General features: G+C 41.6%; 1 protein-coding gene across 1 annotated transcript; it reads right to left on the minus strand.

Moving 5' to 3' along the window:
• Positions 1 to 5,226: 5,226 nt before the first annotated feature.
• On the minus strand, positions 5,227 to 17,732 carry slc25a28 (solute carrier family 25 member 28). Its single transcript, XM_041260990.1, has 4 exons — positions 17,220 to 17,732; positions 11,307 to 11,535; positions 8,641 to 8,697; positions 5,227 to 7,429 (listed from the first exon to the last, which is right to left on the minus strand). Exons 1-4 carry the CDS (start codon positions 17,565 to 17,567, stop codon positions 6,894 to 6,896), a joined length of 1,170 nt encoding a protein of 389 aa, XP_041116924.1. The 5' UTR covers positions 17,568 to 17,732; the 3' UTR covers positions 5,227 to 6,893.
• Positions 17,733 to 18,024: the final 292 nt, after the last annotated feature.

Here is an 18,024-nt window from a genome sequence, read left to right on the forward strand (position 1 = left end):
CCATTAGCCCACTTGGAGTGGAGTTGCGTCTGGTTTTAATAGGGGCTGTGCACAGAGGGGCGCCACGCTGTCTAATTTATAATACCCTGAGTAGGAGCGGGTAACTGATTGAAGGTCTTGTCAACACCAGACCTCTGCTTTACAAATCCAAACACACAAGAGCTGGGGCAAATCTAACAGATCCTGAACAGCAGCAGAAGTTGTTTGGCGTTTCATAGGATTCTTGAGATGCTTTAGTATCATCACAGAGCATTATCACCTGAATCTTGAGTATTATAAAGCATTCAAGGGTCATAAAATTATGGTTAATGACATTTACTTTTTAAAACCTTTCAAGTAAAAGAATATGCTGGACCTCCAAAAACCTTCAACTAAACTCTAACCTCTAGGTCACACTGCTTTGATACCCTACAGCTACATTACATACACAGTGTGCTGCCTAGCTCCTTTTCTGTAACTACTAAAACAGTCTTCCAGTTCTAGGCCAGTACCTCAGCTTCCACCATGAGGCTACACTGCCTCCCTGTCTCTCAGCTTCAACCACTAGGCTACACTGCTGGGGAATTGTTTAATTAAAAACAGAAAGAATGTGGCAATTTCTCAAGCAGTGAAACCTGAAAAGGAATACAGATGAAATTAGGGGGAAAAACAAACAAACAGAAATCAGTTACCTCTTAAATATGATTTATTTTTGTTTTCCTGGATCAGAGCACAGGTGCAGGGGTTTACAGTTTCAAACTCGCTCTCTTTCCTAAGATTGACTATTTAAAGCTTATGCTATGGCGATTTCCCTGTTAAAAAAAAAAAAAAAAAAAAAAAAAAGGTTTTGCTTAAAAAAGAAAGTTATTTGAGGAGAAAGATACAATGGGACGAGAAAAGGACAATGTGTCAGCCAGTGAGAATGAAAACAAACGCGGCTGTTTGGCTCAGTGTGAAAGGAGATCTGTTGTGCAGCCCAGGGTAAATATGTCAGCTTCCACACTGCCCCCAGGCCTGCCTTACACCCCTGTCAAAACTATGTGTCAGCTTCCCTGATTAATATGAACGTTGCTTTGTGAAAACTATGCAGCTCTTTCACAAAAAATACACAATAGAAAACTTTCTTGAGCTACCAGTTCAAAGCTCTCTCTCATATCTGAAGACAGAGTTGACACCTGCTTGTAATAGGCAAGGCAGGGTCTGATTTGGTACCAGTCTACCCATTTTGTATGTTGATGCCAGTATTGCATATTTAGTTCAATAATTCCACAGTGAAAAACCTTTAGTTTAAAAAGTAACATCTATGGTTACTGCATGTTTATGACTGTTTTATTTTCCTTTGCATTCTGCTGTGAATGTCAACCTTCACTTTTGATGCAATTAGATCTAGGGTTTTAAAATCCATGATCTCCCTTCTTATTAGCACAAACTGCATTATCACCGTTCCTCCTTTTCATGTACTGAAGATCTTTTTCTTTTTTTTTTTTGTTGCTCGTACTTCAATTTTAAATATGATTGAATAGAGATTACATACTAAGAACAGAGTTTCAGTTCTGTATCATTGAATGCTATTCTAGGGAAAACATGGTGCCCAACTGTCTCAAACCATCCCATAGTAATCTGATATTACAGTGGAGACAACGGGGATCCTTCCCACTACACAGTATCCCCACAGATCACCCATTTGTCAAGAACAGATGGGAGGTGGGTGTCTGTAGAGGATGCATGGCATTTAAATACACGAGATCTGAGTCCCATGAGTTCCCCAGTAGCTGCCCTGAAGCCACAGCTCTCAATTGGAAAGTGGTAAAAAAAAAAAAAAGCAGTAAGGGAATTTGTACATTCCAATGCAAACGCCACCTCTGGTTGGTTTGGGAAGAGTATTTTAACTTCTTTTGAAAGGTTCTGCGCTTTTTTTTTTTTACATTTTAGTATTTGTAATTTTGTAGTTGCATTCTTGCATTTATTGTAACTTTTATGTCATTCAGTATGGTAGGTATGTTAAGTATTTAGCAGAACTTATAAAATAATGCTGTACTCATACGAAGATATGACTGACTGAAAGCCAGGAGATAATGTTAGAGTTCAAGGATATAAAAGGATCTTCAGGAGATGCTTGTGTTAAAAGACCAGTGATTTCAGTTCCAGGCTCTGACCTGGGAAGGTTTTAGTCTGTCATACAGTAAGGTTTTCTGCAAACTGTACAGAATCCTGCTCACTCACTTACAGCCAGCCAAGCCGTTCCTTTCCCAGACTAAATAGTTTAGATTAAGGAGGCTGCAGAGTCAGGGGGAGAGGGAAGCACAACTACTCCAGCCAGCCACCCACCTAGAGTAAACACTACAGGGGGCTAACGGAAAGCTGGAGGTTAGCAGGAATTGGTCAATAGCGTAGTATTCCCTAGAAGTGGCAAAATTGGAAAGCAATGTGCTCCAGTGGTTACAGTTCTGGGGCAGGGAAGTAGCGTAGTCTAAAAGAGCCAAGAAATTGGGAGATAAAATATGACCTCCACAATCATCCCACCTCTTTGTTGATTCAGGAACAGGCTATTTAGGACGCCCCAAAGACTCGCGGGTTGCAAGTCTTCTCCCAGCCCGCCTGTTGATCTCCTCACACGTGTGGAGAAAGCCATCTGGATTAGAAGGATGAACGGAGTAAAGAGAAATACCTAAACAAACAGGAGTCTGAGCAGAGACTCTATCCACAGAGAGGAAAAAGGGAGAGTTTATTAAACAGAGGTTTGTCAGGAGGTTAGACAGCCTAATCAGAAAGCTGCATTGGATGAACATACAAATACTTTCTGAAACCCACTTCCACGCACACATTTTATCTCACTCCCATATACACCTGATTCACTGGTTTACACATCTTTTAAGATTTTTAAAAATTAAAAACTTCACACAAGCAGTTGTGCCCATGTACGCACCCAGATATTCTCTCGCACACTTTCTCCCCCTCGCCCTGCTTGTCTTGGCTCCATGTTTGGAAGAGGAGGGGAAGCAGTGGCTGGGACAGGAGAAAGATAAATAATCAGTGCTCTTCTGGACAGTCTCGTGAGTAGGGGAGGTGCAGTGCTGAATCAGCCTCACATCTACACACTCGTCACACAAAGACAGGTCATTAATACTCTGTTTAAACAGGTGCCTGAAAGACACAGGTGATGAAACATCTTCCTGAATACGGGCCGCAAAAGGGTAAGGCACACAGGGAGAGGAACAGGCAGAGACATGCATGGAATTGCCATTTACTCCTAATAAATGTATAGGATGTGGAAGAAATTGTATTGATCGTGTGAATGTGTAATATTCCTGGATACAATAAGGGCAATATGGGAGGTGAAATCCCAATAGCTGCAGCTTATTAGCTTCCATCACGTTGGATAATCACTGAAAAATATAATAATTGTTGAAAAGGGCATCACACTAGCCGCATTTGATGTCTCAACGCAACATAAAGTTGGCAGGGAACTTATACGTTGTAAGAGAGTTACACTGTATTTTGTAGTGAGCTAACTGTACATGGTACTGTATATATTTTTCATACACTCTTGCTTGGCTTGCTTCATCTGATTTCACTTTGGTGATTATTACTCTCAGAAGAATTGTCTGTAGTGTTATGAAGCATCGTGTTGCGGCTCCCAGTTTATCAGTCCGTCAGTTTGTTACCGGTGTCTCTAAGCTGTCACTGACAGAGTACACAAAAACAGAGTAGGCTTGAGCGTGAATGCCTGGTTAATGAGCTCACAGAGAGCTCCTGGGCTCCTGAATGAGCAGCCTGTAAGAACAGTCCCAGTGTGCTGTGAACACTGTCAGCAGCACTGCAGAAGGGGTACTGAAATAGCCTTGAATGAATGAGGTGCTGATTAGTGCTAACAAGATAAAGGGAGAGGACTCTGTCCCACACAAGGGCAACAGACAGGTGTTTCACTGCAGTTCAAAGCAGCTGGATGTCACTCCCTGAAACCAAGGACTGGGAGACACTTTGAACATGAGAACATAAGAAAGTTTACAAACAAGAGGAGACCATTCGGCCCATCTTGCTCGTTTGGTTCTAGTAGCTTATTGATCCCCGAATCTCATCAAACAGCTTCTCGAAGGATCCCAGGGTGTCAGCTTCAACATCATTACTAAGGAGTTGGTTCCAGACTCCTACAATTATCTGTGTAAAAAGTGCCTATTTTCTGTTCTGAATGCCCCTTTCTCTAATCTCCATTTGTGACCCCTGGTCCTTGTTTCTTTTTACAGGTTGAAAAAGTCCCTTGGGTCGACATTGTCAATACCTTTTAGAATTCTGAATGTTTGAATTAGATGGCCAGTCTTCTTTCTTTAACGCTGAATAAATTCAATTATTTAAGCCCGTCTGCACATGACATGCCTTTTAAACCCAGAAAAATTCTGTTTCTTTCTAGAGTGCAAAGAAAATCAGTTTTGTAGCGAGGTGACCAGAACTGAACACAGTATTCTAGATGGGAGGCCTTACTACTGCATTTTAAAGTTTTAACATTACTTCCCTTGATTTAAATTGAACACTTCTCAAGTAAAGCAACAAGCTACACTTCAAGTGACACAGATGACAGACTAGGGGTCCATCTGCACCATAGACCAAACACCGCCTTGCCACCAAAAATCTTCAAAGAACTTGCAGACAGACAGACACCTCCAGGACAACAACACTACACATTCTTATCAGACTCATGCTTCCAGTTAATAAAATAATAATAAAAAACGTATCCCTTTAAAAATACCCCTCAGAAATCAAAACAAAGGACAGCTGACATGACATGGGTAAGGGTCCAGAAGAGCTCCCCCAACAGCCTGAACAAGTCAGGGAAGTATCATTAAGATGCAATTTGGGAAAAGGGAAGGGTTACAACTAAGCCTCCAAGGGACATATGACACATCACCTAAAGTGAAAATCCACCCCCCACCGACCCCATAGTTGTGCAAAGAATAAATTGTCTGCCCCAATTTCAACTCTACCACTAGCTACACCATTGACTGGCAAGATGCGAGTTGTCGTGGAATCAAGCCCAAATATCCGCCATAGGGTATAAAGGAATGTTGTTCATTTGAACAGTGTACTTGTACTGGGGAGTATGGTCTGAACAATATAGCAATAGAAGCCATGTTAATGTTGCAGCCTATTCCCATTTATGATTAGACTCAACACAAATGAGTACCAGGTTAACTGGTAATAAAAACACATGCATGATTCTTGGTTGGTCAAGTACAGAAACTCAGTCACATATTGAACTTCAGCAGAAAGCCCCCATAAAGCAACTGCTTGCCACCATTTTTATTGACAAATGACAATTACAGGGCAACCAGACAAAAATCAATGACGCACAGACCTGGTTTACTAATACTGCTTAATTAACCCTTGGAATGCTGTACACATAGAATAATTGATTGGAAACAGCGATTACCAAAGTTATAATTCCATCTTGGGGTTCGCAAGAACAGATAGTGTTATAACTGGAATTCATAACAGTCCATTATTTTATAAAAAAAATTATATATAGATCTAACAACTTCTGTCAATTAAAGAAAAAAGGATGACTTTGCAAAATGTAAAATGGGATGGCATCAGTACAAAAGGTGTGGCCTCACTGTAATAGTACTACAGCATTGTCTTTAAGGATCGGCAGATCGTAGGTTAACAAGATCCCAGCGATTTATGGAAACATAACACAACTACAGCTCAGGTTCAATCAAACTGCAGTGCTACACAAATAAGACTTCTACCTGTAATTCCATACCAGTTTTTTTTACAGTCCATGGAAAAATGGTTCTAGTTATGTGAAGAATCCATTCTACCTTTCCACTTGTTGATTTCTTGTCACATAGCAGTTAAGTGATTTATAAGGAATAGGTGACACTATGTTTACTAAAATATAATAAATGAAACAGGAACCCAACCCCTCTCAAAAAAGGGTAATGTATAAATCCAGCATTTCAAGGGTTAAGTAGTTTAAACTTTTGAAAGCTTTAAGAATGGAACTAGTGATCAGTGCCAAAGACTTTGCTGCTATGATGCATATTGCCAATTCTTCACCCCCCCAACCAGTTCCAGTGCGAAGGCACTTCTGTGCAGATTGGTTTGGAATGAAGATCTTGTTTATCTATGGCAATGCCGTGTATCATGCCCAGAACCTTAACACTTAATGCAGGCATGTTAAGGCAACGATCTCTAGCCTCTGAAGCATTAAAATCAGAGAAATCTGCAGTTTGTGGTATTTTTGGTTATGAGATTAGTACCAAGAATTCTGACACCACAGCAAGCGGTTCTCTGTGAAATCCTGCTGTGTTAGTGTGCTGGCAGGACGTTGTCTGCCATGCACTGTGATTCTTCAGTAGTTTAAAAATTAATATTAAATGTAGGAGGGCATATATTGGGCTGAAAACTGATACTCAGTCCCCATATCTTTAGTGCCCAATAGCTGAAGCTCAAACGGTTCTAAAAGACAGGAATATATAAACTTACTTGACATTCATGCAAGCGCAGAACTGAATGTATTACTTTGGAAGACAAGCTAATTGTCTTTTGCACTGTTAGCTCAATTATATCACTTATTATATTACTCCCAGGTTTATCTTCTTAAATCACATTTCTAAAGGGGATTTCTACACCTTCTTTACTAATTTTAAAACCAAACTTAAAACTTTTTACAAGCTGTATTTTGAATGTGAAACGAGAAGAACCACAGTGCCCCCTTGTGGAGTCCAAGTTAACTACTGCACCTAGACTCGTGCATGGGACAATAAGGATAAAAGTACATCTTAATTTTGTCTGGCTGAGGGGCGTTTAAAATGTTCTGCATGTTTCTATGTGCGTATTTTTGTTTTAAAGTCCCAATAAAACTATTTATATTTCATTTTTTCTTTCAACTTTATTTTTAATGATTCTTCTTGGGATTATTTTTCACTCTCCCACTGTGCTTTTCGCTTCGCATGTTGGTGCTGGTTGATGAAGTACTTGAAGAACTCATAGACGGTCCAGGCGATGGCCGTGGAAGGCATTTGGTAGATGATCCTGGCCTGCACCCCCTTGAAGTAAGCCGGGACCCCCCCAAGCCTGTAAACCGTCCGGAAGGCATGGGTCAGGCCCGAGATGTGTCCGCTCACATTGAGGGAGTGCAGAGCCAGAGACTCCTGGGTGTTCAGGAGCGTCTTGCAAACGTCCAGTGGGGTGGTGGCGGCGGCAGCCACAGCCCCTGCAAGTGCTCCAGACACCATGTGCGAGGTCGGGTTGTAATGTCTGTGAGGGTTGAGCGTTTCCTGCAGGTACTCATAGGTCATGAAGTGCAGGGCCTGGAAGGGGATGTTCATGGTGAGCTGGGTGGTGTAGCTGCGGTAGAATGCGGCCACACCCTCCTTTAGCCACACCGCCCTCATACAGTCTAAAACGCTGCGGTAAGGCGAGTTGTACATCTGCATCCTCTGCTTCACCACTGCAGGGGATTCGACCAGATCATTATCCCATGGTACAGGCAGCAGCATATGCATATTTTGAATGATGGTCCAGTCACATTTCCCGTGGGGGGTGGGGTGTGTGTGGCACAACAAGAGGAGAGAGAGAGAGAGAGAGAGAGAGAGAGAGAGAGAGAGAATTAGCAAAGGTCACAAATCAGATTTCAAAAACAAATTGCAGAGCACATGTATAACAAGGGAGAAAATTGTTCATTTAGTATGGAAAAAGCCAACTGGGGTTCAAGTATAACAGCAAAAGAGCTAAAAACTAAATGAACAAGCTTTCTCTTGCTTTGCCACATTTTTGGTGCAGCAGGTTAACTTGATCTACAGCCATCCATGTAGGTGCTTCATAGACTTACAATTAATTTCATATAAACAATTCCTATTGTCTTCCGTAACCCTGCTCCTCTCTGTACACTAGCAGTCACTGTGCTACTGATAGCAAGACTAAGAGCCCCAATGAGACTGGCGCCTCTCAAGACCAAAAGAAGCCCAGCGCTCCCACACCTCTTGTCCTGACCTTGGATGTTAAACACTAGAAACTTCTCCTGACCCCAGGCCTTGTCCTTCCCAGCTGCCTTGTCCCTTTCGCATATGTAATCCTCATTAAATCATTAAAGGGTGCAGTTTGTATTTGTTTTCGTAACGCTATTCTGAGCTCAGGGGATAATCCTTCACTCATCTAAAATACAGAGAAGAGAATTCACAACAGCTACTTTCTATGAAACCCTTCCACCTGCAAAAGTGCCCCCGCACAACATCAAAGCCATTAAAAAGCTGACTAGGGGGCATGACTGCTAGTACAGGCCGCTGGGTCACTTGCGCACAGATTGTTAGCGGGAACAATGAGGGAGAAATGCAGAAGACATAACTATTTCATAGCAAGCAGGTTAAGAAATCTATGCTAGGCAACTTCTGTAAAATTAAGGGGGAAGTTACAGACAATACAAATGTTTCATAAGTTACCGGAAATCATGCAGGACTAAAATGTATTTAGTAACCTATTCCAATCAATGTATTTTTGTTATTTCCTGGGAGGTCAAAAACTTCCCCAGTAGTTGTAATGGAAAACCACATCCATGCAACACCAATGAACAAAATGGAAGTCCACCTGAACATCCCGTCTCAAGGTTTTACAATAAAATAAGAGAAGTCTGCAAGAAGTTAAACGGTGTTAATGCGAGGTTACCTTCAGCTGGGTTCATCATCGCATCGTGAAGTAATGTGGCGACACACCCAGCAGCACCTGCAAAATAAACTCAGAGGTGAGGGGGGAATGTGTCGAGGACACGATAGGGTGGGTGACTCCGGTGTTGACGGTCTGAACTTTCAGGGAGTATTACTGTATATTAATAATAATAATTTTATACAGCGCTTTTCATAGTGGACCACCATCACAAAGCGCTTTACAAGATATGAGACTAGGGTGTGTGAATTATGCATCAGTTACAGAGTCACTTACAATAACGCCTCACCTGAAAGATGGAGCACAAGGAGTTTAAGTGACTTGCTCAGGGTCACAATGAGTCAGTGGCTGAGCTGGTATTTAAACCAGGGACCTCCTGGTTACAAGCCCGTTTCTTTAACCATTGGACCACACAACCTCCTTTAAAACCACACTGTAGCCCTGAGCATGCTTGTTCATAGAGACATAGACACTTGTTTTTTCAGTCCAAGGGGCCTCGGTATAAAATAGGGATTCCCAGGCAGTGATCTTTCAGGCAGTGTGAGAGAATGGAGAAGTCACAGGGAGGTTCAGGCTGTCCTGAAAAGGTGTGCGAGCACACTATCTAGAAAGCATGCAGGAGCTTACTTACCCAGCATCCCCCTGACCTGAAACAAGGGGAGAGAGAAAAGCAATCGGACATGGAGTGTCAGTTTTGCCACGGCAACAGCTTTCAAGAAGCCCCACCTCCTGGCTCCTGTCACACAGCCCCTACCTGAAATCTCTTAACTCTCACTTCCCCATTCTCCCCACCGCTTACAATCCTAAAGGCTGCTGCTCACCAGACGCGATGCAGCAAGCGGAACTGTGCAGTATCTTTCACACCACAGCGGCATGACAGGCGGCACCAGACTGAAGCCAATTAAATAGGACTGAACCCTAATTTTTGCAATCGGACGAGTGTCAGCTAGGGCATTGAGCAATCAGAACAGCTTCAATGCACGAGCTCCAGCACAGTGAAGCACTATCTAAAATGACAGAGAAAACAGTAATACTTGTCATTGAAAAAATACCCAGAGCTTTATGACAAAGGGCATCACAATTAAAAACCATATTGTGTCTGGTGTGTGGAGACTTTAACACTCACCTTCATCTTCAATTATCAATCCAATCACTTCATGTCCACCGACTTACATTATCAACCACACCCTTGACTCACCACAGTGAACCAAACAGTCAGCAAGTCATACAATCATATTAAATCATACATTCAACAACCAATGTCAACACTCTTGGGTAGCATGGAGGAAACAGACAAGTCTATACTGCCAATGCCTTGGATCTCCAGTGCAAAAGTTGTTTGTGGGTCAAGCAGCAACAGGTTACAGTGTTGTAAAATTACACTGGTGGGTACATACTGTCAGTTTGATTTTGAAATAAATAAATAAATAAATAAAATAAATAGAGATCCTTCATACAAAGCAAGCCACTGCAACTTTGATATATTCACTAAAAGAGAACATGTAAACTCAACGGTTCCCCGAAGTTCAATACCTCAAAAAATAGATTTAATGCAATTCAATGAAGTGCTCAATATAGCCAAGAGTAAAGACAATGACATAAAAAGGGGGGAGGGGGACACGGACACAAACTTGGTGTGAGCTTGTGATTTCGTGACAACAGCTGTAGCAGTTTGGGAGTTGACCAGTCACAGAACTTACCAGCTCCCACCCCATGCTGGCCCAGTGGCAGAGCATTCAGCTGCTTCTGTTCCACATCTCAAATTAGGGTTTGAGTGGCTTGCCTGCATTAATATCCATATGAATGGGACTAGTTAAGCACAGAACAAGCAGTTGAACAAGCATTGGATTTGCACTGCAGTGGGATCCATTTCAGGTTGAAATACAAGCTTTGGATTACACTGTTGACACCACCACCTGGAGTAGCTCAAACTGATTTTCAATGGGAAAACAAAGCTGCTAAATGTCAAGAAGCAATTGAATGGAACAGTGTTTCAGCTGTTACACTCTGCAATCATGATGAATCTTAAAATATATCTGAATTTTCCACACACAATGCAAACTATGGAGTATCATTCACATGCTGTACATAGTTTACTACACTGAACATTACTTTTGATAAACTGCAATGTCAGCATATGCTCAGGTTAGCATATATTACAAAGCCATGTGGTCTGAGAACTGCTGCATGTCTGCACTCCTACAAGTAATCTATTTACATGATCCACAGCTACTGTGCATTGTCTCAATTCATTTAAATACAATGTTCTATGTCCTGTAAAACAATTAAGACAATGTAGTCAATTCCAATTTAAAAATCAATTCCAATTCCTTTATCGGCATCCTTTGAAGGAATTAAAATTGATTAAAATGGAACGGGAATAGGAAACCAATTTTAAAAAAGAATTGGGGAAAAAAGAACCTGACCCAAGCCCTGGCTGTATTTAATATTTACTGAAGCTCAGAAAACTCAACTATATCAATAGTGGGAACAATTACTAAAATGAAAGCTAATCTAAATTTGTGTTCGTACCAAAAAAGATAACAGTACAAGTTTCTATTTTTTCCCCTACATGCATTAACTGCATTGGAAATATATGTTTGTGAATATATTTGCGTGGTAAACCCGGTTTTGTGCCCCCTGTGCTGGGAGAGGAAGGACTGTGGTACCGTTAGCCACATGGCTGTTTGCCCCAGGGTGGATGATGTCTCCCAGAGTCTTTTTCAGCTTCTCATAACAGGCGAAGTAGAGAGCGTGGGCAGGGCCAGCCCCTGTTGCTGTGACATTTAACCCCCGTATGGGCCGCCAGATTCCCTCTGTCCGCACAATGCTCCGCAGGGCGTCCATCACGTTCCGGTAGCGTGCTGCTGGCTCAGGCTGCAAGCTCTGCATTCGCGTCTGAGAGACAGAGACATGGTTAGAGCCGAGGGTCAGCACTACAGTCAGAGGTTAAAAGAGAAAACAAACAACTGGACCCTCATCATGGAACTTTAAAAAAAATCAGAATGTAATTGTGCACCAAAATGTAAAGAACATATCTCAAAATGCGTGTTCTGCGTCAAGAATACACCCAAAGTGTAAAACAATGTCACATGGCCACAACAGGAAAGCCAATATGAAAAGTACCGCTGTGTGGAGCTTAATACTGAAAACATTAAGAAAGCATCTGAAATGGTTTAGGAGGTACGACTAGGGCGGGTTTTTTTTTTTTTTTTTTTAACAGTAAAACAATGGTTTACTTCACAGCATTTCATTATCTAAACATAGGTATTACAAGTTATTTCACAAATATTTCTGGTGTAACTGACTGGCTCACCTGGTAGAAGCAAAGAATATTTTGGTTTATGCCCACCTTTTTATAGACGTATTTTTATCATCAGTAAATTATCAAACAAAATACTGCAAATGTAAAGACAACAACAGACACGTAAAATGGCCTCTTGTACTGGACAGTGATCATTAGCAGAAATATTTCCGATCTTTGTTGAAGATATTTTAAAGAAAGCATGGAGCACTGTGCAGCATGTGTAATCATTTACCGGAAGAAAAACTAACAAAACCGGCTGCCAAGTTCCTAAATGTAGTGCAACTGGTAGCATGTCAATAAGAAAAACATTTGCTGTATTTATTTTGTGTGACCAAAAAAATGTGTATTTACACTATAAGTTCAGAAATGGGAATTTTCATGGGGAATATTACAGGGCAAAGGGTTCACTTCACAGAAACTGAGAAATCAATGAGCAATTGAAGCAGTGTCAGCAGATTTACAAAAAAACACACAAGTTCCCTTCAAAGAGACGCCTAACAAGCAGGCAGGTAGTCAGAGAGGTGGTCCAGAGATCAAGTAACAGTTTGAAGCAGTGAATGCGTAACTTTAGCAGTGAAGTTAACATATAAAGTGAAGTTTGTATATAGAACAATAGCTGGCACACATCCTTCCTTGGTTACGATATTCTTTACAACAAGTTATTGAAAGTCTAAGAATCTCTGACCATAGCTGCACTTGTCTGTCTGTGCATCTGCTTCTACAAATAAATACAGTGAACGCTGGTCATGCTAATCAATGCTGGAGCTCTCATTTTGTATTTATGTCTGTTGTGGATGTAGGTTTCTACACATACTTGTTATTGAGACCCACTGCTTTCGGTGCAGCACTCAAGCCAGTATCACTGATCTAGGTCTCATTGTTCTGATATTCCAGTCCTTCCTTGTGCTAAACACCTCCCATTAATAGTTCTTATATATTGTTTGTAAATGTTTTACCATGTTGTACACATGAAGTGGCATGTAACCTGAACACTGGCAAATACCTGCCAGTGGTTGCTCCTTGGTTTAGATGAGCGTGTGCCTCAACAGAACTAACCAGCGAGCCTCAGTGTTGACCAATCCTGGAACTCCCCTCCAGCAGAAAGTTTTACCAGCACAGCAAGGGGGGGGGGTTAAGGCTGGTGTCCCAATCAAGGAAGTCTGCAGCGTCAAAGCTCATCACTTTTGAGAAAAGCAGTTCTACCTACTGTAATAAACAAGTGCCACACCCCAGGTTGAATCAAAGCTTTCCAACTTAGCTGAGGCTTAATTTACAACTTTAGAATTTATTTAACAAATCCAAGAGAAATCAGTTGCATACAGGAAAACAAAGGAACAAAATCACATTTGATGAAGGTAGCAAACCCTGATGTAAAACCAAACAAGTTATTTCTCCTTGTTGACATGCATGGAGATACACCCGTGCCACAGAACAGCCTGCACACGCAGCACCTTTACAACAGTCTACCTGAGCTTTTCAGCAAAAAAATAAATAAATACATTTAAAAAGTGAAAGTGGCTTTTTTTTTTTTTTTTTTTTTTTTTTAAAAAGAAGAAGTCAGATAAGGCCAAAAAAAATCTGAATCTTCCAACTGCTTTTTCTTAGCAGTTGTTCTGATCTGACCCATAGGCAGACCTCCAGGGGATGCAAGCCACATGCATAGGCCTCAGGTTACAGACCCCTGATTTATCGGAACACAAGTGTTATTAGTTCATTTCAAAGCATCACATTAGGTCTTCAATATCATAAATAGTGCAGTAGCTGGGTTGTGGCTGAATCCCTCGCTGCAGCAGGCACGATTGTAATCCAGCATTGGGCTGGTAAAGCACTTTATACAGACAAGAGCAGATGGTAGTTTTTAGTATGCGTTCCTTCTCTTTATTCAAGCTGGGATATATATCTCTGAGAGAAAAACACTCAGAGCCATAAAACAGAAATTCATGAAGAACACATAATGTAAACTTGTCATGCAAGTTCTGAAAACATTATTACATTGATCTCTTTCTTAAGCCCCTTTCACACTGGCACTTCTACCCGGATCCGGACCTGGGTTCTGGCTACCCGGGGTCACAATCTTGTATAATCTGAGGCCATGTAGCTGGGTCGTACCAAGGTTAATCTGGGTCCCAGCGACCCACCTCAGCATGTGGATCGACACGCTCTGACCTGGATTGAGAGATAAAATGCATGACGGCCAACGAAACAACAAACAACCACGTCTGCGTGAAGTTTTCAGTTCTGCAAGGAACGCTTTTGTTTGTTGTTTATTTTTGTTGCTAGAGACACGCCATGAACCAGATGCAACTGGAATGAAGAAACATTTGCTCTAATCAACATTTGGGCAGATGGTTCAAGCCAGAGAAGCTTGTAACAAGATGCTTCCGCGGCATCGAGACGTGCATTGTTTACTTGCATCTGTCACACACGTCAACCCTGCTTTATGAAAAGCAGCGTGAACTTGTGTAGCTGACACGCATGACACCGGATCCTGACCCGGGTAGGTTCCGACCCAGGTAGAGCATGCCAGTGTGAAAGGGGCAGAAGGGGAGCCATGGGTCATATGCAAAATGCATAGTCAATATAGTGCAGAATTGGAGGCAGAACCAAACCGGTTTCTTTAAGATCCATTGTCTGGTTTTCCTTATGATGTTCCACAGATTATATTCTGGGAACGATGGTGAATCTGTCCACCCCAGTCTGCAAAGCTGGCACACATCGCAGTACACTTCCGACACTAACACTGGCAATTTGTATGTTTTTGGTTTCTATACAAATTTAAGTAATTCACTTTCTGTATCATCAGAAATAAAATGAACCTTAACTCAAATCTAACCTAATTTGCTTTCTGCTTTAATTGTATATTACATTCCTGACTATAAAGCTCTCTAAAAACAAGTTACTTTGCTCAGGTAATCTTTCTTTTTTTTCCTCATTACCGATACCAAAAATGTAAACCTAGAATAACCATGTTTAAGACAGCATGAAGATATTTCTTGCAGGCCTGGTGTCCCAGTCGGAAAAACCGGAAAGGGGGGGGAGCCGCAAAAGTGTACCATGTGACTGATTGGAGGAACAACATGTCAATCACTGTTGAGGAACTCTGGGCGGAAGCACTAGGAAACTAACCGTGGTACGTCACTTTTCTTTTTGCATTTTAATGTTTTTATTGGTCCTTACATTAGTAAAACGAGTGTGAAATAAACGAATACAAAACATGATTAAAATTCAAACAAGTGACGTACCACGGTTAGTTTCCAAGTGCTTCCGCCCAGAGTTCCCCAACAGTGATTGACATGTTCTTCCAATCTGTGACGTAGTACACTTTTGCCTACCCCAACCCCCCCTCCCCCCTCCGGTTTAGAGTTAATGCTGTTTTCTCATTTGTTGTTGTGTTTTGCATTTCAGGGCCGTTTTCTAATTTGCAATTTTGTTTTCCAAATTTGCCGTTGTGTTTTCTAAATCTGCTATTTTGTTTTCCAATTTGTTGTTGTGTTTTGCACTTCAGGGCCACCGTAGTTTTCCCTCCAAATGCACACACACCACGTTGCACATACATGCCTACCAGGTTAGAAGTAAAAATTGGGAGCCATCAACATCGTGAAAGATGGCCATGCCTAAATCAATTATAAAATATTACTGTCAATACATTCTGCAAAAAAAAAAAAAAAAAAATCTTAACCACGTTTAACCAATTGCAGAAGTAAGACAGTCAAACATGAATCTCCTTATGTTATCAGATTGATACAATACATTGTGCTAACGAATGCACTGTGCAAGTTTAATCACGAATAGAGTAGCAGGTCTCTCGATATATACAACTAGAAAACCCGACCGAAATGATGTGGTGCGTGGTAGCAGCTGAAGTGCACTGCAACGCTGTTCATAGGATTAATTTCAGATTTAAATGTAAATTGTGTGGCGTGAGAGTTAACTGATCACATGGAAAATACTGAATGCACTACTCCGAATATCCCATTCGGCTACTTTCACTGGAGGGGGCGTGTCAATACAACCCATTTTGGATCTCTAACTTGCTGGACTGACGCTACAGAAACATCCACACGTGCATATCAACTTTTACGAATTAAAAAAACTATTTATATGTTTTCCTTCAAAGCGGTTTGAAAACATTGGCGCATTGTACTTGAGTACAAAATTATACTTTGTCAAGATATATGCACCCCCATTTCTTGATCTCCAGCAACTAACATAGCGCTCAGTTCTGCCAAGCCTGCTAACCTAAATCTAGCGCAGGCTCAAGGTCTCTTGTTGGGCCTTGAAACGATTATGAAACTTATGCATTTATAAGCTTACTACAAACTTAAAAGAACGACATTTTATGTTTGTTTTAACATTGTTAAATAAAATAATAAAAACAAACAAATTGTGTTCAGCACCACAAAATCAAACCTTCACAACTGGAACTAAACTATCAACTTCTTATCAACGCAGGTGATAAGCAGTCCTAGTAAAAATGTTTGCCTTGGAAGATGTGTCTCTTTCTGAACTCGTACCAACCAATAAGCGATCTCGGTCAAATCAAAGTCCATATACCTATTTTAACAGTTGCATAACTTATTGGGACTAACTTTCAATGCTGCCTCTACAATTGAGAATTACCCTCCTCTTTTATTCTGATCACAACAGGTGGGGATAAATCCCCATCATAATATACTATTCTACATGGCCTATATATTTACTGCACAGCCCACTAACAATATTAACCAACATTCACAAACACGTTTATTCCCACCATTGAACAACCCTGTAACAAAACAATATTTGATGAACAAATGTTACTGGCAACCACACAGCAAATACATAGTCCCCGATTTCAGACAGGTGTTTTGACAATGCAAATTCCTGACAGTAGTAAAGACAAATTTAAGGTTTTCGGTCTCCACGCTCACGAACATAAAGAACAGCTGTCTGTCATTGACACTAGCTTGTGAGGGTACTCTTTTGTACCCCAAATGCAACAACTAATTTAAAACCAATACCACAATAAATTCCGACTAACTATTACAAGCAACACAACAATAAACTACTACTGTAACTACATATACTGTATATGCATACCACAAAATACCGTGAAGTGCTCAGAGTGCATGCTTGTTTGCAAAATGTAATGGTATAAGACTTGCTACCGTGTCTGAATAACTTGTAGCACACTGAACCCACAACACACTTTGGTGCCAGACACTACTGGTTTTGGTGACAGTAAACCAAACTTTTTAACAGCACGGCAATATCTGCAACAGGTGACCTCGTTTACCTTGACGCAGTCGATAGGATACATCAGACAATGTTCCATGATACCAGCCACTGCTCCCGCTAACATGTGGGTGCTTGTGGAGGCTCCATTCGGCAGGGTCTCGTAATCTGGGTCGGGGATATCTGCGGCCTCCGGAGTGCCCTGGAGCTGCAACGGCTGATCGGCGTCCCCTCCGACCCGCGGTAATAGACTTCCAAATATTCCGTCCGAAACACCCCAGAACCCACCGCCAAGCCACCGAATCCCCGCGCCGGCTCCTGTGCCTGTGACCCCGCTGTCCCCTCCTGGCGTCTCAGCTGACATCCGACGTCCACTCACAAAACCGTTTGCTTCCATCAGAAACCACATGTACAGTCTTTATTTACAGATAGTCTTTTTTTTTTAAAAAAGACCCAAAACGGCGCAATTTATACTTAATTCCCGTTCAAGATGTTTCCGTACAGCCTCTTGCACCTTCCACCTCCCGCCTCCTGCAGCTCCGGGGAGGCGAGCCCGATAAGCGCTCCTCAGCAAGCAGTCCGGAAAGCAGCTTGCACCGCCTCCCAGCTGCCATCGGACCCTTTGAATGGCCAGAATGGAGTGACTGACACACCAATTCAAATCCCATTCCACTGTCCTTTATGACTAAAATCGGCAGTGATTGGACATTTCTCACGTCTATTACATAGCAATATTTAACGAGCGCACACGACCTTGTGTTCTGAGAGATCTTCTTGAATGAAGGAAGCTATTTTCACGACAGTATCCACAAGCTTATTGGTTCATCCACACGTCGGTTAAAAGTTTGATCACTCCTCTATTTTTT

Source organism: Polyodon spathula, chromosome 10 (assembly GCF_017654505.1).
Source record: "Polyodon spathula isolate WHYD16114869_AA chromosome 10, ASM1765450v1, whole genome shotgun sequence".
Taxonomy (NCBI): domain Eukaryota; kingdom Metazoa; phylum Chordata; class Actinopteri; order Acipenseriformes; family Polyodontidae; genus Polyodon; species Polyodon spathula.

Bases quoted from the DNA above. Each gene is read 5' to 3' on its own strand.
- slc25a28 (XM_041260990.1), bottom strand. From the start codon at position 17,567: ATGTGGTTTCTGATGGAAGCAAACGGTTTTGTGAGTGGACGTCGGATG. The intron at 11,536-17,219 runs GTAAACGAGGTC...TCTGTCTCTCAG, and splicing joins ATCCTATCGACTGCGTCAAG to ACGCGAATGCAGAGCTTGCA. The intron at 8,698-11,306 runs GTACCACAGTCC...TTTATTTTGCAG, and splicing joins AAACAGCCATGTGGCTAACG to GTGCTGCTGGGTGTGTCGCC.